This window comes from Sesamum indicum, linkage group LG13 (assembly GCF_026168435.1).
Source record: "Sesamum indicum cultivar Baizhima isolate 11 linkage group LG13, ASM2616843v1, whole genome shotgun sequence".
In the NCBI taxonomy this organism is placed as follows: domain Eukaryota; kingdom Viridiplantae; phylum Streptophyta; class Magnoliopsida; order Lamiales; family Pedaliaceae; genus Sesamum; species Sesamum indicum.
The window spans coordinates 19,412,569-19,438,864 of NC_142669.1; the positions used below are offsets into that span (position 1 = coordinate 19,412,569).

Sequence of the window (26,296 nt, forward strand, 5' to 3'; positions counted from 1 at the left end):
TAAGAGTAAAATGTACTTTTCAAACTTAAAAAGTAAAAGTCAAGATTCTTTTTAAGATTTTAATACTTTAGGGGGTAATTGATGTGGGGTGAATATTTGAAGAGTGATAATTGTATTTTATCCTATAAAATATTAGTTATATGTATATGAACTATATATATATATATTAGTTTATATATATGTGAACTAATAAGATTTATTTTTTTTATATCTCTTGTTAATTTTTTAAAAATTATTTTTATTGTTTAATTGAATGAAATTTAATTTAAAAAATTATGAACTTTTTTTATTTAAAATTATTTTATTTCTAATCTTCATTAATTAATATATAGTATGTATTAATATGTTATATATATATATATATGATGTAGTGTGGGTCTATAAATTTTTTCACTTCAATTGGATGAGGGACCCAATAACCCAATAATTTGATCAATTCGCTCCCTATCCCTTTCTGAAAACATTTAACTCCACGGGTCAAATTATTAAGCATGCATGTGGCTTCAGTCTCAGCTCAACCCTTAGGTGGGGTTGGGGGTTGGATATTTGTTGGATCCGTGTAAAACATGAATTTCATGTAATAATTTTGTGAGCATGCGTAACACATATAAGTGTCGGCAAGTGAAATGCTTTCCCAGACTATATATGTGTTTTCCACTTTCCAGTATTCACACATTCACACCAAAAAATGAAAGCGATGCATCGTTAATGAATCCTGGCATGCAGAGGCAGAGCTACCTACATACGAATTAGAATTTTCCATCACGTACCTCTATAAATAATGCTATTCTGCCCTTCAATTCTTTCCACACACACAAATTTGTAATACAGAGAGAGTAGGATAGGATCCAATATCAATATTCATGGAAGTAGTGCGAGTGCTTCACATGAATGGAGGGGTAGGAGAATCCAGTTATGCTGAGAACTCTTTAGTTCAGGTATATATCTCCTTCCCTATAATTAATGATTTATTTAGTGTTAAATTCATTTTGACCTCATGTGATATAACAAAATATCAAAAATTTCCTTATAAAATTTTTAATATAAAAAAATTACCCCTATGTTACGAATAAATAGTCACACTGCCCCTGGTCAATTTGAATCTATATTTTTAGAAACAATAACTAAAATACCCCTTCTAATTAACCGGTCAACTAGGCTTATTAATATATAATTATTTTAATTTATAATATATATAATTTATAATTATTAACATATATTTATAATACATATAATTATAATTTATAAAAAAATTCAAAAATAACAATTATACCCCACCCCCACCCCTTTCACCTCCAACCCCCCCCCCCCCCTCCCCTCCCCTCCCTCCCCACTCCCCCCGCCACCCGACGTCACCCAGATTTGGGCGACCGGCATCGCCAGAAATGGGAGGCAATGCGGTCACCCTCGTTGGATGGCGACCGCATCGCCCACCCTCTTCTTCAGCGGCGGCATCGTATTTTTTTAATTATATATAAAATTAATTTTAATTTAATTAAAATAATATTTTATTATATAAATAATTAAGTAATTATTATATAAAAAAATATTTTATTATTAATAGAAATATATAATATTTTAATTAAATAATTATTATATAAAAATTATTAAATACATATATATAATATTATATATTAAATGTGAGAGAAGGGAAAAAATATCAAAAAAATGTACTTTTATAAAAAAATCGCAGTCAAAGCGCGTGTGACCCAATTTTTGTACGGAGGGGGTTTTTGAAACTTTATTTTATATTATGGGAGGATATTTGATACTTTAATTTTCAAAAGGAGTTTTTTGAACATTTCTATTATCACAAGGGGTTCTCTGGATTTTAACCCTTCCATTTATTTATATATATAGTTTTCTTATATATTTATGAAACTAATTAATTAGACATGAGATAGTACCTAATAATATTTAATTAAGGGGCATGTGAATGAATTCATGATCAATTTTGGCAGAAAAAGGTGCTATCCATGACAAAGCCAATAACAGAAGCAGCAATAACCCAACTGATCATGTGCAGCAGCAGCATGGCCAAGACCTTCTGTATGGCAGAGTTGGGCTGTTCCTCTGGCCCGAACACTTTGTTTGTGGCGATGGAGTTTGTGAAAATTGTGAGCCAATTATGCCGCAAACACGGCCATGATCAGTTGCCTGAATTTCAGATACACTTGAATGACCTCCCAGGAAACGATTTCAACTCCATTTTCAAGTCCTTAGCCCACAGTTTCCATGCGCAACTGTTACAGGAAATGGGAGCAGCTGGAGTTGGAGGATCTGCACCATATTGTTTTTTATCCGGGGTTCCTGGCTCCTTTTACGGCAGGCTTTTTGCGGCAAAATCTCTACATTTTGTTCATTCTTCTTACAGCCTAATGTGGCTGTCCAAGGTAATAAACTTACTAACTATATATATATATATAATATTACTTCGGCCTCTAATTAATTAATTGTTTCATCATTCATGTGCGTAAGTCTATTGATTTTTTATCAAATACTACATGCGCATGCAGGTCCCTGAAAGGTTGGAAATGAACAAAGAAAATATATACATAGCAAGCACAAGTCCAGCGAGTGTGATTAATGCATATTATGAGCAATTTCAAAGAGATTTCTCTACTTTTCTGAGATGTCGTTCGGAGGAAGTAGTGGGTGGTGGAAAAATGGTGTTAACTCTTTTGGGGAGGAAAAGTGACAGTGCTTCTAGCAAGGAGTGCTGCTATATTTGGGAGCTGTTGACCCTCTCACTCAAGGAAATGGTATCCCAGGTTCGTAATTTCTATACATAACCTCTTCGCCCGCCCTACGTGCCTAATAAATATTATATTCATGACTTAATTAGGAATCTCTCTCACTCCACCTGTCTAGTTGCCAGAAGTAGCATCCATTTTCCTATTTTACAATTTCTCTGCCTCATTTTCGCAACACACCACCTGGTCATGTGTTCCAACAACTAGCAAAAAACATAAAAGAAAGGGTAAAGTTACAATTTTTACCCACAAATACATAATTATTTCTTATATGAAGTTGGTAGTTGTAATCTTTTAAACAATAATTAATGGGTATTTGTAATTATACCAAATTTTATGGGAGATAGTTATAATTTAGTCAAATTAAAAAATTAGATGTGAATTTTTTTAACAGTCTTATTTCCCCTATATATATGGCTTGACCATATAAATTGATTAATCACAAAGAATGTAATACATATACGTGCAGGGACTAATAGAAGAAGAGAAGTTAAGTTCATTCAACATCCCTCAGTACACACCGTCGCTTTCAGAAGTGAAGACAGAAGTGGAAAAGGAAGGGTCCTTCAGTATCAACAGCCTGGAGGCCTCAGAAATCAGATGGGCTGCTTGTGGGACAAGTGGGTTCTATGCCCCGGAATATTCCAAAAAAGGCGACGATGGGTACAATGTGGCCAAATGCATGAGATCCGTGGCGGAACCTTTGTTGGTGGAGCAATTTGGTGAATTGGTAATTGATAAATTATTTGAGAATTACAGAAATATTCTGTCTGATCGCATGTCCAAAGAGGATACCAAATTTATTAATGTCACTGTTTCTATGACGAGGAAAGAATGAACTGGACCATCAACAAGGAAGTTGCAGAGATGTGGTGGCAATATGGTATTGGATTGGGTTTAAGATATTTCTAAGCTGATTTCGAAATTGTGTTGTATTTAATAAATTCAACCATATTATGTAATTTGACTAGGCAATAATAGTTGGTAGAAAGTTTGTTATTTTTCTTGTTTAGGTCTCTGTCTGTTGGTGTATTTCTCTTTTAGTAATGGTATTAAAAACAATTTTTTTAGTTTGGAATACGTATCTGAAACTAAAATAGCAATGGTATTTAGAATGGTCAACCACTATTTAAAAACACTTATTTGAAATAGTTGTATTAATGGTATTTGGAAGAGTCAGTCCAGTTTAGAAACACGTGTTTAGAACTATTTTAGTAACGGTATTTGAAATGATCATTTATTTAAATTTGTAATATTTTCTTTACCATTACTAAAATTGTTCCTAATTTTTTAATTTTTTAATTTATTTATAATTTTATGATTTATTTATATTTTACAATTTACTAATAATTTTATATTTTATAAATTTATTCATATATTTAAAAAAGTCTAATAAATAAATAAATTTATATTTTTTAATAAATTTTAATGTGTAACTAAATTAATTTAATAAATTTTTAATGAATTATATTTATTAATTTAATTAATTTAATAGATATGAAATAATGGAATGTAATAAATATTATGAAATATGAATAATTAACGAAAAATATTATATTAATATGAAAAATTATCCAATTACAAATATAAAACAAAATTAACACATAATCTAACCCATTCTCGTTAGCGATGACAATATCATCCTGGTTCGAGGTCGGGGGGTCTGTCGGAGGCAGTGCTGTGGTTGAGGAGGAGGCCCGCATCTCTCTCATCATGACCATCATGTCGGCCATCATCGTTTCGAGCCGGCCAATGCGGTCGTCCGTGGCTGGGTTTGGTTGTGGCGATGGCGGTTGGGGTGGCGATGGTGATGTAAAGGTTCAGCTTGAGACGTGGGCCTCAAAACCAATGCCAAATGTTCAGCCTTTGTTCTTGCCCCCGACTGCAACAAGCCACATCTTCTGCTCCATCATCGCCAACGAAGCCTCCGATTCTGCTGGGCTATCATGGTCCATGGCTGTGAGCTGAGGCTGACGATCCTCCATGAGCTTCTGGAACGTCTCCAACAAAACAAACAAAATTATTAATACTTTTAACAACGAATTTATTTTTTTTAAAAAAAAATATTATTAATAAGCTGCTTACCGCCACCTGAGCCGCCCTCGGCCGCTCCAGCCGCCGTCCTCCCTTTTCTTTTAGCACCTTTCAAATAACTCCATCTATTTGGGCGGTCGACCAAGCTCTGCCTCCTGTAAAAAAATAAAACGATTAGAATCTTATTTATAAAATAATGATAACTCTTAAAAAATAATGTGATCTACTACCAACTTCATCTTGTGTATGCCATCAGAGGCACCCCCCCCCCCAATACACAATCGAGGACGCCATGGGGTTCGTTGCCCCGTACATAGTAAATTTGTGATATATTTTTTCAATTTATAAGTATGTTTTCTTCAATATTTATTATTATAGGCACAATAAAAAAAAATATTTTCCGTGCCTTGGCATGGGTATTGTACTAGTAAATTTATAATTTTGTACTTTATTTAATATTTTGTTGTATATTTTTATACTTCTAAAGGGATACATGTAATCTATACTAATATGAAAAGAAAAGCTCATCCACACTCACAAAATGGAGGTTAATGATACTGTCGCATTAATTTTTTGTAAAGTCAAAATTGCTCTTCATGTTAAAAAAACTAACTTATTCAAGCTTTCAAAATTTACATTAATTAATAAATTATTATTTTATTTTTAAATCTCTTTTCGAAATTGAAACCTGTGTTACAAACATTGTTTTAGTTTTAAGCAATGAAAAAGCATTCTCAAGTTCATTAAGTGATAGATGGAGCATGCTCAACACGTTAACGAAATCACTATTAATTGAAAAAATTAGAATTGTTCTAAACTCTCTTTGTCGGGGTTAAAGACTGAGAACTTATGTATAAATTTAAGACCCTCCCTGTTGGAGTTAAAGACTCAGGCCATATGTTAAGATCCTCTCAATCAGGGTTAAAGACTGAAATTATAAATTAAGATTCTGTCAATCTAAGTTAAAGATTAAGGCCTTTGTAATAATAGATTAATAAGTTTTATATCTATTATTTTGCTAGTGAATGAGGGCATGCTTGCATGAATAAAAGGGTTGATTTACTTGCACGGATCTATCAAGACTGTTTTAGTAACAGGATTATGTTGTGTGTCTATCCTTTGATTGAAAAGTGTAGGAGTCTCATTCTTTCATCAAATATTTTGAAGGTTTACATTTTTTTCCTCATTTATTTCTTTCAATTTTGAATTTCTATTGCATGATGACAAATAATAATTGTGCGTTTATAATGTGATACGCTCAATTTGATAAGAGGTAAGGGGGCGATTAATCGCTCGCACCACTTACTATACCTTGTAGGTGAGGTAATGAATAGTATGGGGATGAGCTGTATTGGGATGGTAATCAGTCAAGGAATAAACGCTCACATAGCGTCAATTAACATGTTCTACGCACAAAATTTTGAGGAATTATTTTCCCTTCTATTTAGTTGTTAGAACTTGGTTCTAGAGTTAAACCTTCAAACTTATATTTTTCCGCTGCAAATGTTTAAACTAATATTTTGAGATTTCTTTGCTCAATTATTAGTGTTATTGATAACAAAGCCTCCATGTTACCAAGTCCTTGGACTTGGTGTCATGATCGTGTTCTGACCCTGATCCGGATCCGGGGTGTGACAGATATAATTAGGTAATAAAAGGCACTGGTTCTATAATGCATACCAGATCCGCACATATTCACGGATGAAGAAACAACCAAATTCCTTTCAATCAATTAAACAGTGAAGTAGTTCAGAATTCTGCTACATCTTTCGATTCATTGAAACAGAGTGGTAGCACTGAGTCCCACAATTTTCAAAATCATGATAATAGAACACGCCCTATGATAGTTGCCGATTGGAGGAACTCTTCCTATATATGCTCATAAACTTGGCCACAAACTCTGCACCATCCGATGACATAAGTGAACCACTGAGTATTATAAATTTAGCTCAAGAGCAGTCTGTAAAACTTGCATCTTACTCTCGTGCTAATAGGAGTATTATCATAAGAATAAATGGTTGAGCTATTCATAGTGTTTCTTGGGCTCATCTATTACCTTCTAACTTTAGTAAGGCACTTGTTCCAGTTGGGAGTCTCTTGTCCTGCAAATGAAGTTTGAATCACTCACCTGATTTTCCTTTGGAGTCTCAAGTTAAAAATGTCAGTGCACAAGTAGACTTACATAGTAAGCATACCAATAGTAAAGTTCCCTTTTCAAACTAGCCTCAACTCCTCGAAGGAATTGTTCGACGAGCTTCTGCAGAATCGCCTCTTTATAACTTTAGACAACAAAATTTATATATTAAGCAATACGATATATAATGCTTACTCAAGTATCAGTACATTACCAAGAGAATTAGTCTAGGATGAACAAAATCCGCCAGAAGTTTTTGAATCTTCCCCCGAATGATAAATAATCTAACCATGACCACATAAAAAAGTTTACTACCGACTTGTCAGCTAACAACATAGGTCAACGGATTTTGTATCACAAAAAACATAACATCAGAAAAGGATATCCAAATGATAAATACAGAGAGAGCAAAGGCTTTACCTCTTTGGCAATGGATCTGCTAAAATATCTGCAGCTAGTTCCACAAGAGCTTCTTCCCATCCTAGTGGAATAGGTTGGTCCTCCGCAAAAGGATAGCTAACATGCATGATTTGTTTAGGTAAGTGAAAAACCATACCAACATTATTGACTTCTTATTAACTGTCTTACTTGTGTGCTTTGCAGGCTTCAAGTGCCATGATTGCTCTTCTTAGATTTTGCTTTGATTTGATTGCAATCTTAGCAGCAAAGCTCATGGATAGTTCAAAATCTTCCTTTTTGGCTATTTGGATAAGAACCTCCATTATCTAGGCAGGCGGCAATAGGAACAAAATCAGAAAACTCATGAACATACATGAAACCAAAAAAATTCCCAGTCAGCACGAATATAACTTCAGAATTTTCCTTTTAAGAAGAGAAATAATCTGGGGCTTGGATTTGTGGATTATGCATACTGCAGTGTGGAGGAAAGAGGGATGATATATATGTTAATTCAGAAAATAGAAATGTATAATGGAAAACAAAGATTATTTGCCCTACTTACTTCATGAGTTACTGGAGCTTCAACCTTAATAACTTTGCAGCGGCTCTTCACAGATTCAAGTATGTCTACATCATCTTCACAGCAGAGGATAAGTTTGCAAGAATCTGAGTAACAGTCCATGATCCACTTTGTCAGGTGTTGTATGTTCTCTGCGGCTTTATCAACGTCATAGAGAACCAATACTGCGATTCCCAAAATTTGTCACCATATTTTGCTTACAACAAAAAATATTAAAAGGGAGCAGGATGAAAATATTAATATATATTATTATGGAGGTTTACCTTTATAATCTGCCGTTCTAGGAGCTGCACTCATTTCAGGTGTGACTGCATGCTCACTGCTTATTTGTTTGACTAAAGATGTTAATGCATATGCTGCTTTAGGCTCTAAATAAACATTCAGTTCCACATGGTGAGGACTTGAGCTTACAGGAACAACTACTTGTACGGGCCTGGATTCCTGTTCATGTATCAAATAAGTCATTCGAAATATGAAGAGATTAGGGATAATCGCATTTTACATCCAACATGATAGCCAGAACAGAAGTTGTGTTCCAACATTGACTCAAACTCCAAGCAGAGGGAAGTTTAAAAGTCAAGCAAATAACTGAACAAGGTTTGCTCATGCTCCAGCGAGCACATACTTTAGTGAGTGTTGACTTATCGAATAATTAGATTGTTCATAAACATAAAAGCATGAGAATTATAAATCCATCAAATCTGAACATACCAGAATGTGAAAGTATCGTAACTCATGAGATATCTGCATAAAGAATGGAAAGATTCAGTGCGCATCCAAATTTACCTTTACTGTACTTGTACAGTAATGAGTTCAGTAAAAAAGAACGTACATTCCAAACAGGATCCCCATATATCTCACGGAGAAGAGCCATTGTCAGTGCCTTCTTACCAGTACCAGGCGGTCCTTTCAGCAAGACGTGTGGAAAGATCTCATTGCTCACCTAAGATCAAAGCTAAAGTAAGAGATAAACACAATAGAGTAACAAAAGTAGACTTTTAAATTTCAGCATATCAGTCAATGGAAAAAAGAATTTGTTTTCTGCTGATTAGACAAGCATATATCTATTTCCATTTTCCAGGGTAAAAATTAATTTATCTTCTTAAAAACAGGAGACCAGTCTTTCACTGAATTAATTTGGAACTTACAAGTTGCTGAAGAAGCTGAGCTTCTTGCTTGTGGCAAGTGAATCCGGCCAATGAAGCAGGTTGATGTTTATCAGCCCAAAGTGGTCTTAAGCTCTCAACTACAATTGCCTTCCCGATAAATGAAGCTTCATCAAGAGGCCTATCTTTTTCTGGAGATTTATGAGATTTCCTGCAAGATCCTCTCTTGATGCAAGAAAACCATGCATCTGACTGGTTCTTTCTTCTGTTCTCTATGAATTTTCTTGTACCTGCGCTTGTCCTACTACTAGAGTCACTTACATTACTACTACGCCTGCTGATCACAGAACTAGAGTTCGTAGTTGTTTGTGACATTGGCCGACTGTTGTGACTGAAGCTCGCATTCAACTTGTTGCCCTGATGTAAACCAGGACTTTTATCAACAAAACCAGGCGGCTTAGGGAGAAATGCTCTTGGATCTGTAGTACCATTGCTGGGAAAGACAACATTCTTAAAGGTGGCATTATAGTCCCTTGAAAAGAAAATGTCCCCACGAGGAATGGAATCAGTGCTATCAAAGTTGAGAACATGGCCATTCAACCCTCTAGAAAATGTAGTATTTGCAACCATTTCATTGATTTCACCCACTGAAGGGCCATGTTTATGAGAAGCATCCCTCTCCTCTTGGGTTCTATCTTGTTTCTTTCGGTCACCTTGATCATTGCTGAAATGGTGGCCTCTTTCTCTCAACCTGGCTCTAGGAGCGGAAGCTGCTCTCCTATAAGTTGATCTCTCTGCCCCCCTACTCAAATCGTGATTTGCCTGCCCATAAACCAAGCGATGGCCCTCTCCTGAAGTTTTGTATGGAGAAACATGTCTCCTGCGCTCAGATATTGTAAAGGGACTCATATTTTCTCTATTGTTAGCAGAATTAGTTCTGCGCTCAGATTGCGAAAATGGACAGGCATTTCCAGTATTATTATTGTCAGAACTAGTCCTCCGTTCAGACATCAAAAATGGGCTAACACTTGTACGAATATCAGAATAGGTTCTACGGGAAAGAGGGCTTACATTTCTGCGAAACTCGTAATTATGTAGTGGAGGAACGTTACCGTTCTCTGCACGAGGTCTATGTGGAGAGTTGCTATGTCTCCATGGAGCAGGACTCGTTTTAAGCATATCAGATTGCAGCCTGCTGACGCTAGTTAGAGGACTCTTGCTCCTGTTTTCGTCATAGCCGCTATCCTCACGCCTCGGACTGTCGTGCCAATCCGTCTCTGTATCTGATGGCTCATACCCGCTTCTTCTTCTGTTGTACCGCAACGAGCTGTCCATTCTTACCCTTGATTTCTCCCTCGAACAACTGGATGTAGATGTTTCAGAGCATATTTCCTTTCAATTTGATGAAATCTACCTTGTATTTTGAGAAAATTCTCGAGTAAAATGTACTTGGGGAGGCTGAGATATAAAGGAAAAAGGGAGCTGTAACTTTGGTCTGAACGATGAATCCAAATTCTTGAAATGGTTGATGGTGAGAGCATAGTCGATGTATTATATTTGGAAAAGCGATGCCTACAAAGATGAAACATCGGTAAAGATGATGAAGGTGAATGTGATCAAGCTAAGATTCCAACCAACCAATACACATATGAAAACTGCAAATGCTAATGCGAGCTTACACGCAGCCGTATTTTGTAGAAACAATGAAACAGGGGTCATTTTTTTTTCCCCTGCAATTTTTAAAGTTGGCATGAACGGGGCTTGTCTTGTCGTTTCTATTTGGTTCAGGGCCCGAACAAGATACCTCCACCTTTGGGATTTCAAATACGCATCTGGAACTCTGTGAAAGACAAGTCTCGTTGAGCATGATGAATATATATACATAGTCAGACCTATATGAAAAAAACGCAACATTTGGGGCAGAAGAATAAAACAGGAGCTAACGACGACTTTTTTGAGTTTCCCGCTGGAGACTTTGACGGCGAATGGATGCTGACGTGAAGGAAACTTTTAGAATGTGAACTAGCTTGTTAATTTTTGGGAGGCATGCGCCAGTGGAATCTTTAATGGCGTTTGAATTCTCAGCCTTGATCACATTATCATTTTATATAAAAGAATCCACTTGCCAGTTCATGCGTGCGTGCGCTCTGCATCCTCTCTGAATTCATATTTTTTATAGTTGAGAAGGATAAGAAGTGAGCAGTATTGGTGTGGGCTGGGCTTTTGTTTTGCTGATGAATTTCCAAGAGCTGATCTGAATGGTTTGGTTTCAGATGGAATATTGACGTTCATTTGCCTTATTATAGATCAGTTCCTCAGAGTAAGAAAGTCACGAGACAATTGCAGACTAGACCACCCCATCCGGATGGTATTCAACCTTCTCGTCATATTGATATATTTGATAATTGATATGTCCAATATCCATGAGTCGCAGTCATTCACCGTTCTCTTGTATTTATCATGAATGAATGATCTAATGATGTGTGTCGGGGGGTATTTTTGAGGAGACGAAGACAGAGATGTCGAAAAGAGGTGGATCATCGATGTGATGAAGGCTCGCTATATCATACATCATCTCTTAAATGAGGTGATGTGTTCTTGGACTCATTGGCTCACAATTAAAACTTTGAATGGTCTGTTTGGTCCGAACCAACTCAAATGTTTGGCAAATCTTGTCAAGACTTTGTTTGGGCTTCTCTCCTACCTGCAATTTTACCACTTAACATTTTTGTAAATGCTTCAATTACATTTACTTCTAAAATTAATTTTGTAAAGCTAGCAATTCGGTTCGATGAAGTTTTATAACATAAAAATACTTATGACCAAATTACAGAACTCATTTTTTTATACTCCTACCATCTTTATGCTATTGCTCCAAAAATATATAATCACTAGTTGGATAGATTTAACAGTTGTACAATTTATTTCTAAGCAATTCAAAAGATATTACACACACGAACAAAAAATAAAGACTAAAAAGATGGAACCTTTTATTAGAGAAACATATAATATGATACTATTGTAATAAATTATTAAACATAAAATTAAATCTTTAGTATTACAGATCTATTGAATAATTTTAATCTTGAGACAGTAATACTATTATCCTTATAATATTATTCCTGAAATAATATAAAAAGCTTATGCTTATTTGATTGTCAAAAATTCACTTTATGCGATAAAAAGTGTATCTATTCTAAAAATAAGGTTTTCTCTCTGAACTAAATTGCTAACTTTTTAAAAATCAAATTTGGTGTTAAGAATGCAATTGAAAGATTTCAAAAAGTATAAGGGTGCCAAATGATATAATTGAGAATAGGAGGGGATAAATTGAAAAGAAATTATTAATTTTTAAAATTTTACTGATTAGCCGTTTTTCTTCATTTTGTATTAAAAATACAATATTTTGATTATTTTAAAATTTAAATTTAAAAATTTATTACTAAAAATATTTATCGATCAAATAACTTAATTTTCTTATATTTGTCTTAATAATAGTAATTCATCAAAGCTCTTCCTAGGGTTTCTCTCTAAGTTGACCATATGATTAAATTTTATTGTGAAAATTCTAGTTTTATGTTAAAATAACTTGGTAAAAACTAAGCTTAATAATGCATGCAATATGTGTATGTAAATTTAAAAATAATTAGACTGTAAGAGTCATGTTACTTGATATTATCCTAAAACTATAATGGTTTCCCTTTGTACAAGTATTGTCAACTCACCACCACCCTAAGATTAAATCCAAGAAGGCCACAACTAACGTCTTTTATTGTGAGTATGTTCACAAAAGAGACTAGAGAAATAAACTTTATCAAGTTGCCTTAAAGTTTATAGTAGGAAGAATAAGAATGTAGGATGCAAGAAAGAGTGAGTTTTTTGTGTATCTAGATCCTTAGGACATTCGATTTATAGTGCTCGGATAGGACATGTAACATCCAAAACTAAAATAGAAATATTAGTAATCAGTGGAGTGTTACAAAATTAAATGGGGTGTTACAAAATTAAATGAAGTGTTACAAAATATGATTTTAATTTTAATAAAAAATCTAAAAATTAAATATTAATTTTGAAGATTTGAAACTTTATATTGTAACACTCCACAAGTTTGAAAACTTCAAATTGGTGTATAAGTAAATATAATAGGGCAACTAAATGTTATGTAATAGGTGTAGGAGCCTTTCCGGCCTGAGTCATATTTAGTATTGACGGTTTTCATTTGAAAGAGCTATAATGGACTTCGCTTGAATTAGGTTCGTGGCCAAATATGTCAAACACACAGTATTGACATGGGTCCTTGTTCAAAAAAGGTCAACATTGTTAATAGTCATGCACACTTAATTATCTTGATCCTCATGCGAGTTCTAAACTTAATCCAAACTCATAGTCATAGCCTCATAGCAACTCCGATTTAGGTGAAACGTCCAAGGGTATATGTAACCCATATCCATATCCACACAATTTCTGCCTTGATCTCATTAAGGGTTAAATCCTAACCTAACATTACATTGTAAAGCACTATTACCATAGCGAGGAGAAAGAGACGTTTTTCTCATAAAGTAGTGCTAAATAAGTCATGCTAGGTTGTTTCTACCTATTAAACTTTTTTTTATATAAACTCTCCGATCACAAAGGAGGTAACTCCTTTATAGGCTTAAGCTCATTCTTCTTGAAAATTCTATACACCCTTTTTAGGTAGATTTTTTATCAAATTATCTAACAATATTTTTCTCATACTTCAAAAAATTAAGAGATATGGCATTTTTTTAAAGGATTAAAGGCAAAATTAGTCCCCTAATTTTGGCCATTTCTCATTTTAGTCCCTTAATTTTAAGCGATCCCATTTTAGTCCCGTAACTTTTCAAAAACACGATTTTGGTCCTCTAACAGAATCTGAATGGATCTGGGCTAAATTCTGGACCATTTTACCTCTCTATTACTTTCAAGTGAGAATTTTAGTCCATTTTCACTATTCTTGCATTTTTATGCATATTTTCACCCATGCTCGCCTAGAATGGTATCAGAGCATGAGTAAAAATCTGCATAAAAATGCAAGAATAGTGAAAATATGGACTAAAATTCGCACTTAAAAGTAATAGCGGGATAAAATAGTCCAGAGTTTAGTCCAAATCCGTTCAGATTCTGTCAAACGATCAAAATCAAGTGTTTTTGAAAAGTTATGGGACTAAAATGGGATCGATTAAAATTAAGGGACTAATGAAAAATGACCAAAGTTAGGGGACGAACTTTATCTTTAATCCTTAAAAATTTATAGATGTTACAAAAATACATATCAATAAAAAAATATTTAAATGTGTTACCAAAAAATATATATAATATAAAATAATTAAATTTTTAAATCTTTTATTAAATATAATGTAAAGTTATTAACATGTTTATATGCATTTTAAAAAATATTACTATGCGCATAAAGTACTATATAATAATATGTACTATATATGTTTAATTCTATATTTTTTATGTTTATGCTAAAGTATGTAAAATAATATGTATTTACTAAAAATATTTAAATATATGAAAACATCCAACAATTATATTATAAATTTATAATTAATTTAACCTTTCAGAATAATATATATTGTGCAGTGAAATGTTGCTTAGTTGGTTTTTTATTTTAATTTTTAAGTTTCATTATTACAAAAAATATATAAATTATTAATTTGAAAAGTTTTGATTCAATTATTTTTTTCGTTCTTTTGGTTTACCAAATCATTCCACTCCTTTCATTTTATTCCCAAGTTTATTCTATTCAAACTAAATTCATTCCTACATACCAATTGGCCCCTAAAACTCACCGACTCCAAGAACAACCACCAGATAGTAATTGCAAGAGTGACAAAAAGTTAAATATATAGTTAAATACACTTTCGGTATGCCATGAATTTTTACATTGAACATATACTATTCCATCTTTACGTGATAAAATTTCATATATATCCTCTATATTTTAAAAAATTACGTTTATTGTCTCTAACATTTAACTTTGTTGGTTAAAATTTATCCAATTTAATAGTCCTCTTCAAGATTGACTCCATTTGCTGTCGAGGACTAATTCAATAGCAGCTACCTGATCAATATGGACGAGTGAACTTACAGAAAAACAATTTCCAGGGATCCCATATGAAGGGATTAAATGTCGTGTAAGCATAAGAGTGGTAAGTTTCTTCAAGACAACCACAGGAATGGCTTTTACATTTGAACACACAATTAAAGGAGCCATTGGGATCGCTCAGAGAAGGGACTGCGTCCCAAATTCCACTCGGAAAACAAAAATATTATCATTGTCAAGATACACAGCTGCTTCCAATTCTAAAGTTGAAACATGCATGTCAAGGGACAAATGAAGTAGCCTGCTCCCAGGCAACAAATCATACTGAAGGCAGATTCTAGAAGATGAACAATATGCATATTTTGTCTGCCTTCTTGTCTCCACTGCGTGCTTCTGTATGGGAGGTAATTTCTTGAGGCTACTCAACTTTTGATCCCACAGATTGTTGCAATCAAGAACAAAAAGATAATTTTCGTGAGCAATATCACGTCCACTTAGCCTAATCATGCCAACTACTGAATTTGGCACCACTTTGTAACAATAAATAGACACCCTTGGATCTTCTAATATATTTTGATTTTCTGCCATTTTCGTAGACGCATACTTAACACTGAGCTTTGCAGATATTAATAGGCCAGGATAATAAGCAGATAATCTACTTGCTGGAAGCCAAGTTTCCAGCACAAACATTACACCGACCATAAAAAATGCCTTGATTCAACGCTCCTCTGAATTGAACTTGTTCCAAGCTTCCTATGATAGAAGGAAGATATCGTTAAGGATGATTCATTAAAATCACTAGACCAGTTTAGAACCTACATGGTCTCATGTATTTGGCAACATAAATCTTGTTGGACTTGTTTACAAGTATAAAGAAAAAAGAACACTTGGTGCTAGAATCTCTCTTTTGACATCAATGATCAGGTGGCAATCGTAGAACATGGCAACATGCCAAGCTTATCACTAGCAAAGAAATAATGTTAATTTTTGTGTTCAGGTTTCCCTAATCAAGTGTCAAAGGTGAGGGGCAGGAAACGAATCAGCAGCAGTATGAATGTGAGGTACATTTTGACATTCAAGCCATAAAGAACCGGAATCATAATGATTCCATGAAACAGGACAAGATAGCACTCTATTGCTTGATGAGCGCAGAGTGCTTTAAACTGCTTCATCTAAAGATTTTTATCGATGCTGTTAAATTTCCCAAAAAAAGGATGGAGAACTTTAAAATTGAGCTTATGAAGTTAAGTGCTATAATCTTCTAGTTAACATTCATAGTACTAATTGAAAGGAGGAAAAGTACAGAAAACAACATTTTTATTCATTCAAAATCTAAAGGGATTTCTATGCAGACTAGCATTCTTAGTTAAGAGTTCTCATCATGGTGAGAGGCACAGTCTGTTGAAATGGCACCTCAACAACCTAAAAGTACCACTAAAGCTCAGTGCAGCGACGTATTAGACCTCATAACATATTGTATCCTGAAAACCAATAATGCAGTAAATATAAGCTGATAATAATTCTGAAACATTAAAATTTATTAGCTACGAACCTTTAGAAGATCAAAGACCTTCTCACATATGTACTTTTGCTGAATTGTTGCACCACGTTGTTGTAATTTGTCGGGGTGGACACAAAGAGTGGCTTTCCTGTAAGCCCTTTTCACAGCCGCAGAAGTTATAACTTCAGTTAATGGAACGGGCTGCCAACCACTATCTGGTCCAAGAATCTGTCAATGGAATAAATTCAACATCTACATAAGTACGACCACATTCATTAGCTTTCTTTAGCATCCGACATCTAGAAAAGCATGAGCACATTCAGTCAAGCTACCTATGTTTATTATTTTCAATAACCACACAGGCACAATCCCGAGGAGAAATAGCTCTTTCATTCATTAGCTTTCTTTAGTAAACCAACTACACCAAATTTTATTCTTTCTTCAGACATCATGTCCGTGATTCACAAGGAAAATGCTTATCCAAGCCAATGCAGGTGTCAATTGCAAGGAAACAGAAACACAAGAAGAAAGAAAGAGGTATATTAATTATGCGATGAACTGCCCATTTCTTTATTCATAATGAAGTGTAGTTAGAACTTGAAAAATATCATAAATAAAATTGATCCAAAGATACATACGTATTGCAAAGTTGAGAGTAGAGCCCGAAGGTTTCCCTCTTTTCCACTTGACCATCTCTTGACTTCAGCATCCAGAGCTTCTGCCACTCTCTGCAGAAATACTTTCTATAAGATAACATGCAACCACGGATAATGGATAAGAATAAGAATATGAGTGCGTACATTCCTCTCTTCTCTTTCTCTCTGTACAAGAAGGTCACGCCTATTTTTTTCCGCCAGAGCATTTGCCTGAAATTATGCCAACAAAAGTTTGACATTGCTGACAAATTTAATTAAAAGAAGAACTCAACACATGCAGAAAGGAAATGGAATGGATAGAAAGTTAGGCACGCACTGCACGCTCAGCTGTTCTTCTGTATCTCTCTAGCCGAGCTTTACACCTTTGAGGTGATTCACCTTCAGCCCCTATAATTAGTTTCTCTGAGTAAACAGCTTTTGAAGTAATAAAACAACTTTATGCAGTGAAATCATTTGTTTTAATCAAGAGATGTTAAAAAGTATAGTAAGGTTTCAAATAATAAATAAATAACAAGGAAAAGCAAATTCAGATGGCATACCAACATGCACTGAGGAATATGAATCTCTCAATACGTTTGAGATTCCAGTGCTTTGGAAGTGGAGGTCCTGTCAGTCCACCAAATAAAAAATCACGCAACATTCAATCAACACGGAATCTAGCAACAAATGGGACATAGCTTACTTACAGATGACACGGAAGTTTTTCTTGTATCAGCAGATCTGAAAGAAGCTGAAAACCTGTCAGGGACAGATCTTTCTACGCGATCATGCAAATTAGACGCAGTCTTCTCAGCCATAGATTTTTCAGCAGCTCGCTGCCAAGCCTCTGCAGTTGCTCTATCTACAGCAGCTCGATCAGCCCTGAGCCTAGCCTCCGTTGATGCCCTCTCCAATCTTTCCCGAGCCCCTGCCATGGCTCTTTGTCTTGCTTCAGCAGTAGCTCTCTCCACTGCAGCTCTCTCTGCTCTGTCACGAGCATCAGCATATGATTTTTCACGAGCTTCAAGAGCTGCTTTATCAACAGCCATCCTGTCCTTTTCTCTTTCCCTTTCCCGCTCCCTTTCTTCTTCCATTTTTCTCATAAGTTCATTTTCCACCTCAGTTTGCCTTCTTATTCTATCACCTATTTTCTGGTTTCTTGAGGCAAGGTTCTCTTTAAAATTCTTGTCCCTTAGGCATGTAGCATTTTTTATTGAACATAGTGTATCATCACTTTGTTCTGCTGCTGATGAGTCATCTTCCACCTTCCTTCCATTGATGAGAGACTCTCTGGTCACTTGACATGGGATGAAACTATCCCTTATATCTACCCTTTTGCAGATGAATTGAATTTCTTTCACCTTTTGACCATCATCTTCAGTTTTCAAATTCAACCTACCATTTCCTTCAGGTGAAAATTCTGCTTGTGCTACTTCCAGCATTTCAATATTATCATGCTTCCAGGAAACCTCAGGGGCAATTGCTTCATCAAGTTTACATTCTCCATCGATCACCTTCAACTGAACCCCTTTTATGAGAACATGATCATCCATGTCCCATTTCACTTCTGCCTCATGTCCAATCCTGTCAATGGGCTCAATTTCTTCAGCATGTTCACTGAGTTCTTCAAGTAAACCATCTCTTCTCAAGTCCATAGTGTCCTTTTTTGCAAAAGATTCCTCCCTCTCGCCTGCTTCAGCCTCAGCCATTCTAAATCTCAGAGCGGTTTCTTCTATTCCGGAAGCATCTCCATTTCTCTCTTTAATTGCCTCTCTTTCATGAATCACTTTGTTTTCTTTGTCATTTCCAACCTGTTCAAGAGCCTCATTAGATGTCAACTCATTCACTCTTTGCTTACCAGCCTCAATAAGCCTCTTCCTGTCTTTGTCAACTTCACAAGAAAGTTGTTCAATCGCACCTTTTTCATGCCCAGCATCTATATACGAATTCTTGCCACTCTGTCCATGCTTCTTCGCCTCTTTAAGGACCATCCCTTTCTCTTTCAACTCATGAGTCTGTTTCAGTTTGTTCTCATTAATTCCAGAACTGCCACTAGTTTGTTTTCCAATTCCTTCAGTTTTTGCTCTCTCCTTTACTATTTCTGTGGTTTCTGCTCCCTCCACATCTTCAAGTCTTCTCTGGCATTCTTCCCCCAGAATATTTTGGTTATGTTTCCCACTAGTCTTTTTCATAATTAGAGGATCTATGAATCTTTTCTCAATATCCATTGCTTTATGGGATGCTTTTAATTTTAGTTTATATTCTGATGCACTCACATTGCCGTTTAGCTTTTCACTTTCTCCAAGCGGCTGGAAATTTTCGGGTATCACCATATCTAAATCACATATACAGGCTAGTTTGTTCAGCATTACTTTCTCCTCAAACTCTATTTTTTCGCTCAACCTTTCTTTTGGTTTTTCCTTTTGCAGCATGTTACCCCAGTCACAATGCTCTCCCGTCATCTCAGGTTGATTCCTTTCAGGAGCTTCCTTTCTTTCTTTAAATTTCTTATCGTTTCCCTTTTTGTTAAATGCTCCATAGTATGTTGTCATCTGATGTCCATAATTATCTTGATTCACATGTTGCAGAAAAGTATCACAACACTCAACTGTATCAAAGGCCTGCCTGGATATATTTTCTTCAATGACCTCAAAATATTCCTTTGCTTCCCTCCATGCAACAACCCCAGAAAAATTATCGGCCATATCGTCATGATATTCCACATCCTGGGATCCTGAAGTTTCTTCGGTGCCCTTTCTTGATCCTATCCTGTCTTCAAGAACATGTGCTGAGACGGCGGTTTCTTTTCCACGCAATTGAACCATTTTCTCATCCTCACTGTTGCTACTTAGCCTGATATTCTTGTTTATTTCCTCCTCCACTTGCATAACACTATTGTCCCACATGTCCTTTCTCTCAATTGATTCTTTAGTGCTTCCATGCTTCACTTTAACATTCTGACTTCCAATTTCCCTATCCCCAGCAGATGTGGCAGCATCCACTTCCACATCAAAGAAAAGTGAACTATCATCTGCCACTCTGTCGAAAGCATAAGTTTTGGAAGCCTTGAGTTTTGCATTTGATCTCCCACATTCTCCATTTTTAACAACTAAGGAAGGTGGAGGTCTTGAAGGCGGCGGCAGCCGTGAAGGCTTAGTTCGAAGACTGATATCAGAGATAGTCACAAATGGTTTATCCCGCACAGAAGTTGAATTTACATTTTTTTCTAGAGGATTCAAGTCATACCCATGTGAGTTAAAGCCATTAGGTAAGAGGTTAGACAAGCCCTTGTAGTATTTTTCTTCTGTAACTCTTCCCCCAAATTCTTTACAATTGTTGAGATCATCATTCACATGCATGGAGCAGTGCTCATCTTCCCCTTTCCAGGAAGCAGGGCTTCCATAATGAGAGAAAGTATATCCAGGAACAGCACTAAAATTAGTTACATGACTGCTCTCAGTTAAAACTGTTCCCACATTTCTCTGACTAGACTTGTTGTAAGATATATTGAACTGGTTAATGCTTTCAGACTGGTGAACATCTCCATCTGATAACCTGTGACTCTTGTCAGATCCAGCCAGAGGATCTAATTCATCTGACAGAGACCCACTCTGTGCTGGACTCCTACAATGAAAGGATAGCCAAAGACAATGAGAAATTTGAGAGTTGACCAATTTCTTTATTCATACACTAAACTTGGGTAAAATTCTACTCCCTCAACCCCTGCGGCCCCCTCCCCCCATAACCACTAACAAATAAGAGAGACGAGAGAGCTTCAAATTGTTCTGTATCTATAAACCATGACTAACCAAAGATAATTCCCTGAATAAAAATTTGAAAAAGAAAAATGCTTCATAAACATACATTTTGCAACCAGTATATCTGAGCATTTTTTCTCATTAGTTATTAAGATGGGCGGAATTTTACAACCCATTTTAAATAGTGATATCAGTTTCTATTAAATGGAAGTACATGCACCTATTAGCTACTCATATACGCTTTGGTAAGTTGAAGCAATAGTAAATATAAAGGGGAAAAATCTAGTATCAGATTCCTTCTTCGCATTTGATACAATGGTTCTTCCCTCTCATATCCGCCTTCACATACTGAAGTCACTGCCCGTCATACAAAATCACTGGCAGCCTTAGTTCAATTAGTGGAAGATTCTTATCCTCATATTGTAGTAGAATTAACAAGATGAAACAAACCAGAACCCCAAAAGCGATCAACCTTATAGATAATGCGAGCACTGAGAGAAGAGTGAAGAAACGATACCACGGGTCATCAGAGGAGTCATACCCACCGCAGGAAAGCCCGATTAAATCCTCAAACGACGTCGTAAAATCGAAGCCTCCAAAATCAGCGAAAACCTCAGAGTAGTCGAAACCGGGGGTTCGGACGTCGAAACGTTGGTCGGAGTCGTCAGCAATGAGCGGGAGATGGAGGAGAGGAATGGAGGAAGATCGGGAGGCGTGAAAGCCGCCGAAAATCTCCGAGTAGTCCTCGAGACGGGGGGCGAGAGTGGGGAGGCCAAACTTGGGGGGGCCACCAAAAACGTCGTCGTAGACGGACTTGTGAGAAGTGAAGGCGGCATTGAAGGAATTAGAGGAGAAGCTCCGCTTTGGAAGTGAATGGGAAATGTTTTCCATTGAAATGATATTATTTGCTTTGCCGTTACTATTTTCTTTTTAGTTGTTTTTGTATTACGTCTCTCTCTCTCTCTGTGTGTGTGGAAGTAGTGTTGTTTTCTCTTCTGGTCTGGGTTTTAGTTGCGGGGGGAGAGGGAGGGTGAGGGTGTGGGGTAGGCTAGGAGGAGGAGGAGGAGGAGGAGAAGGTGGTGGAGGAGCAGGGGCAGAATGGGGAGCCAAAAGTGGGGTTTAAGAAATGACAAAATTGGGGGCCGTCTTTCAAAGTTTAAAGTGGAATGACTGGTCGAAGGGTGGGACTCTTTCTGCGGATGCGCTTCCTTGCAATTACATTTGTGTCCTTGTTTGCTTGGTATGGGAGGAGCAGCCGCAGCCGCAGGAGCTTCTCTTGTTCTTGTTTTTGTTTTTGTTCTTGTTCACTCCAACAGTGTAGCGTTTGGTACATCATTGCATCCCCCATTCCGTAATTGAGTACACCCATATTAAGATAAGCAAATAACATTATACTCTTCAATTTAAATATTAAAACTTCATAATTACAGATCTCCCTCTCAATTTTACTATCTCACTTCAAATGGACGACAAGCCACTGAAAATTCCACATTTTCGTTTCTTTTAAATTCTATAATTATTAAAAGAAAAGGTGAGAATTAAGTGGTGATGGTGTCGAATTATTATTCCACGTGAACATTTGTTTTTTAAAAAAATCACCTCTATTTTTATAAAATTTCCAAAAAAAAAAAAAAAAATCAGCTTTCAGTTTTAAGTGTGTATGTAGTATATATTATACATGTATATGAACAACTTCAACTACTACAATAAGCTTATGTATTAATAACATGATAAAAACTCTCAATAAAATTACAAATTTAGCAAATTTAATTACAATCTCCTGTTTTGAATATAACACAAATATCTGTTATCAATATAGTTTTTTATTAATATCCATAAATTTAATAAATTTTGACAAACAAAAATATTTATTTATTAAATAAAAATAAACATAAAAATATTAAATATAATTTCTCAAACCACATCCATAATTATCCCTAGATTACATTTAGGTAACAACCACAACATTTTCAATTCCTCTTGTCATTTTCATGCAATGTGGCACAAGAATTATGTTGTGCACGTTCCCTGTTGGATTTAACTTGTGCAGCCAACTACTACTTTCATTCCAATACCCACTATACCTTATATCACAATTAAGAATATATACCTCAAGAGAAAACACAAAAATATGACAGCATATATTAATTCATTTCTGTGTAAGGTTGAACCTAATTCATCACCTCCAAAATTTTTCCATAATTCCGAAATTTATATATCTTAGCTATATAGTCCGTAACATATGCTTGTTGTGCAGTTTCCAAAAAACAATTATTTAATGAGCCTCGTAGAAGGTAACGGCCACCTTAATTATGTCATATCAAAATTCATATGTACATACGATTAATTTGTGTTAAATAATACAAAAGGAGAAAGAGATTTAGGCGCAAAAAACCATAGACAAATTGTTTCTATATTGTGTTTATTGTTCATCTTAACTTTTTAAAGTGCATATAAATAAAAAAGAGAAGAAAAGATTCTAGACAGAGAAAAGAAAATGCGTTTGGACAAGAAAGACAGATTTGGAGCCTCAACAATATTGTGTGTGTTTCTTTTTAAAGAGTATTTGAATCTTACTCTTTTAAGTTAACATTTGTTATAATCAAGGGTTTTCCATGTCCTAGTTTGAGTATATATCACACTTCTGCAATTAGTTTTAAAGGAAAAGAAAGGAACTTAACCATAACTCGCAAATTTACAAGCAAATACATATAGTTAGCTACTTACAAGATTTTCATACAATCAAAAAACCGCCTCATTTGAGTTTATTATATTTCCCACTTTACATAAAGTCATATGCTAAAGTTGTATGAGTACATATACGTGTATTCACACACATTCACGTCTGTGTATATCTTACAATAAATTAAAAAAAATATGATCTTTAAAAAAAAGGAAAAAGGAAATATAAGAAAGCAAGTAAAGTTTGGAGTAATTTCTACAATTTTCAAATGTAATAATTAATGGTTAGATGAGACAGATAATAAGTAGGACCGGTGGAGTATTTTAGAGAATTAAGGAAGATGATTGCATTGGAAAGAAGCAGCATTATTGTTTATTATGGATAAGCAAAGCATGTCTGCCCCTCTGTCCGACTTTGCCTCCTACTCGAGCTTTATTTTTTGAACACGATAATCTTTCAATTTTTAAAATTGTCATTACTAATATTTATAAACATAAACAACAAGATCTTGGGCCTGTAAGATCTTCTAAACAACCTTATTCAACATCCACTTCTTTTTTATGAATTTATATGCCTACAAAAGACTCTCATTTTGGGAAGACGAGTTGGATTGAAAATTTTACATTTAAGAATTGTTAGACTCCAATTGAATGATTATTTAGTTCAATCAGAAAGTCAATTTTAATAATTCTTTTTTTACGATTTTCACTTTTACTTATCATACTCGAAAATATTACTTCAAAATTTCTTACCTACACTGGTCCTGTGAAAGGCGTAATTCATACTATTGCAGGTGGTCCAGGAGGAGGAGACTCGAGAAGGTCGAGAAAAAGGTTCGAAAGGGAAAGTAAAACAAGTATAAGAAGACAATTCATGATGAACGTCGAGCCTGAGCAAGAAATTATATTAGGAAGCAAAGACATGGGTGAAAGGATCGGGTCAGACGACGATCCAATGGTGATAAAGATGGATATTGCAAACTTCATGGTCCACAAGATGTTGGTGGATAATGGTAGTTTTGCAGACATTATTCTTAAGTATGTGCTAATAAAGATGGGGTTAGATCATGTAAAGTTAAAACAGTTACGAATCCCACTGGTCGGATTCGGCGGAAGTGAGGTCGGATCTTTGGGAACCATGGAATTGCCCGTGTCCATAAGGGAGAAACCTAAGCAAAAAATGCTGATGGCAAAGTTTCTTGTTGTCGACATTCCTTTTGCATATAATGTTATATTAGGGAGATCGGGACTTATTTCTTTTAGAGCAATAGTGTCAACATATCATTTGAAAATGAAGTTTCCCACTAGAAATGGAATAGGAGAGGTCGCATGCGATCAGGTGGAAGCGAAAAGGTGTTAAGACCCATCTTTGAAGAAGAGGGTGGAAAGAGTCGAGCCTGAAGACATAAATGAGAAGAAGAGAAAGTTAGATGATTCAAGTGAGTTTGGGTTGCAGAAGAAGAAATTAGTGAGAATTGAGCCCGTTGATCAACACAAAGAAGTAGAACTGGTACAAGGTAATTCCACAAAGACAACTAGAATAGGGCCACGCATGGGCGAAAACCTAGAAACAATGATGATTGCGTTCTTGAAGAATAATACGGATATGTTTGCATGTAGTCCATCTAATTTTAAAGGAATAAACCCGGAGATGATCGTGTATCGGTTAAATATTGATTCAACAGTGCGACCTGTTCTACAGAAAAAGAAGAGATCGTTTGGGTTGGAAAAGAACCGCATCATTGAGGAAGAGAATGACATGTTGCTTAAGGCTGGGTACATTTCTGAAATCCAATACCCTAAATGATTGTCAAATATGGTGGTATGCCAAAAGCATCAGGGAAGTGGCGGACGTGTACAGATTTTACTGATTTAAATAAAGCCTGCCCGAAAGACCCTTACTCGTTACCAATAATTGATTTATTGGTAGACTCCACAGCTGGATATGAGTTTTTGTCCATGATGAATGCTTACCAAAGATACCACCAAATTTTTATGGCTAAGGAGGATCGAGATAAGACGTCATTTGTGACTGATGGTGATATTTTCTGTTAAAATGTAATGCCTTTTGGACTGAAAAATGCAAGTGCCTCTTATCAGAGGCTGGTGAATAGGATGTTCAAAGAGCAAATCGGGAAATCAATGGAGGTCTATGTTGATGATATGCTTGTAAAGAGTCAGAGGTCATATGACCATTTGTCACACTTGAAAAAGGCGTTCGCTATAATAAGAACTTATGGGATGAATTTGAACCCAAGCAAATGTACGTTTGGCGTTGGTGGAGGCAAATTCTTGGGTTACATGGTTAGCAAGCGAGGAATAGAAACAAACCCAGAAAAAATAGACGCAATCATGAAGTTAAAATCACCTACAACCATCAAGGAAGTGTAGAAGCTTACTAGTAAGATCGCCTATCTAAATCGCTTTATTTCTTGATCAACAGATTGCAATTTACCATTCTTTAAAGTTCTAAGAAAAGCCAAAGAATTTGCATGGACGAAAGAGTGTAAACGAGACTTCCAGGATCTAAAGAACTGTTTGAGATCACCACCTTTGCTAGCAAATTCAAGAGAAAATGAAATATTATTTCTCTACCTAGTTGTTTCAGACAATGTTGTGAGTTCGGTGTTAGTAAGAGAGGACC

General features: G+C 35.5%; 4 protein-coding genes across 5 annotated transcripts; 2 read left to right on the forward strand and 2 right to left on the reverse strand.

Annotated features, from left to right (window-relative positions):
- Window positions 1-675: 675 nt before the first annotated feature.
- LOC105179063 (salicylate carboxymethyltransferase) lies at window positions 676-3,833 on the forward strand. Its single transcript, XM_011102658.3, has 4 exons — window positions 676-938; window positions 1,962-2,393; window positions 2,517-2,771; window positions 3,223-3,833. The coding sequence occupies exons 1-4, from the start codon at window positions 864-866 to the stop codon at window positions 3,589-3,591; spliced, it is 1,131 nt and encodes a 376-aa protein (XP_011100960.2). The 5' UTR covers window positions 676-863; the 3' UTR covers window positions 3,592-3,833.
- A 2,656-nt stretch (window positions 3,834-6,489) lies between these two features.
- Window positions 6,490-10,893, reverse strand: LOC105179064 (uncharacterized). Its single transcript, XM_011102659.3, has 11 exons — window positions 9,049-10,893; window positions 8,733-8,843; window positions 8,612-8,644; window positions 8,164-8,341; window positions 7,883-8,064; window positions 7,510-7,646; window positions 7,342-7,437; window positions 7,136-7,205; window positions 6,970-7,044; window positions 6,844-6,889; window positions 6,490-6,687 (listed from the first exon to the last, which is right to left on the reverse strand). The coding sequence occupies exons 1-11, from the start codon at window positions 10,339-10,341 to the stop codon at window positions 6,626-6,628; spliced, it is 2,283 nt and encodes a 760-aa protein (XP_011100961.1). The 5' UTR covers window positions 10,342-10,893; the 3' UTR covers window positions 6,490-6,625.
- Window positions 10,894-15,252: 4,359 nt separating this feature from the next.
- On the reverse strand, window positions 15,253-22,293 carry LOC105179078 (uncharacterized). Of its 2 annotated transcripts, none has more exons than XM_088877217.1 (8): window positions 21,488-22,292; window positions 17,920-20,836; window positions 17,773-17,839; window positions 17,550-17,620; window positions 17,378-17,443; window positions 17,216-17,305; window positions 16,629-16,805; window positions 15,253-15,829 (listed from the first exon to the last, which is right to left on the reverse strand). In XM_088877217.1, exons 1-8 carry the CDS (start codon window positions 21,859-21,861, stop codon window positions 15,794-15,796), a joined length of 3,798 nt encoding a protein of 1,265 aa, XP_088733343.1. In that variant the 5' UTR covers window positions 21,862-22,292; the 3' UTR covers window positions 15,253-15,793. The 2 variants fall into 2 exon arrangements, with proteins under 2 accessions (XP_088733343.1, XP_088733344.1); XM_088877218.1 differs by lacking the exon at window positions 15,253-15,829 and adding an exon at window positions 16,276-16,557 and having other exon boundaries at window positions 21,488-22,293.
- Window positions 22,294-24,574: 2,281 nt separating this feature from the next.
- On the forward strand, window positions 24,575-25,459 carry LOC105179079 (uncharacterized). The gene is made up of 2 exons (XM_011102674.1): window positions 24,575-24,991; window positions 25,109-25,459. The coding sequence occupies exons 1-2, from the start codon at window positions 24,575-24,577 to the stop codon at window positions 25,457-25,459; spliced, it is 768 nt and encodes a 255-aa protein (XP_011100976.1).
- The last annotated feature ends 837 nt before the right edge of the window (window positions 25,460-26,296 follow it).

What these genes read in the sequence shown, in the direction of transcription:
- LOC105179063 (XM_011102658.3), top strand. Translation starts at nt 864, where the DNA reads ATGGAAGTAGTGCGAGTGCTTCACATGAATGGAGGGGTAGGAGAATCC. An exon ending in GCCTAATGTGGCTGTCCAAG is followed by an intron (nt 2,394 to 2,516) that starts GTAATAAACTTA and finishes ATGCGCATGCAG; the next exon opens with GTCCCTGAAAGGTTGGAAAT. An exon ending in TCAAGGAAATGGTATCCCAG is followed by an intron (nt 2,772 to 3,222) that starts GTTCGTAATTTC and finishes ATATACGTGCAG; the next exon opens with GGACTAATAGAAGAAGAGAA.
- LOC105179064 (XM_011102659.3), bottom strand. Translation starts at nt 10,341, where the DNA reads ATGGACAGCTCGTTGCGGTACAACAGAAGAAGAAGCGGGTATGAGCCA. An exon ending in ATGGGGATCCTGTTTGGAAT is followed by an intron (nt 8,645 to 8,732) that starts GTACGTTCTTTT and finishes TTCTTTATGCAG; the next exon opens with ATATCTCATGAGTTACGATA. An exon ending in GCAGATCCATTGCCAAAGAG is followed by an intron (nt 7,206 to 7,341) that starts GTAAAGCCTTTG and finishes GGTCATGGTTAG; the next exon opens with ATTATTTATCATTCGGGGGA.
- LOC105179078 (XM_088877217.1), bottom strand. Translation starts at nt 21,861, where the DNA reads ATGGAAAACATTTCCCATTCACTTCCAAAGCGGAGCTTCTCCTCTAAT. An exon ending in GAAGAACAGCTGAGCGTGCA is followed by an intron (nt 17,444 to 17,549) that starts GTGCGTGCCTAA and finishes GCATAATTTCAG; the next exon opens with GCAAATGCTCTGGCGGAAAA. An exon ending in GAGAAAGAGAAGAGAGGAAT is followed by an intron (nt 17,306 to 17,377) that starts GTACGCACTCAT and finishes GTATTTCTGCAG; the next exon opens with AGAGTGGCAGAAGCTCTGGA.
- LOC105179079 (XM_011102674.1), top strand. Translation starts at nt 24,575, where the DNA reads ATGGGTGAAAGGATCGGGTCAGACGACGATCCAATGGTGATAAAGATG. An exon ending in GAGAGGTCGCATGCGATCAG is followed by an intron (nt 24,992 to 25,108) that starts GTGGAAGCGAAA and finishes TTTGGGTTGCAG; the next exon opens with AAGAAGAAATTAGTGAGAAT.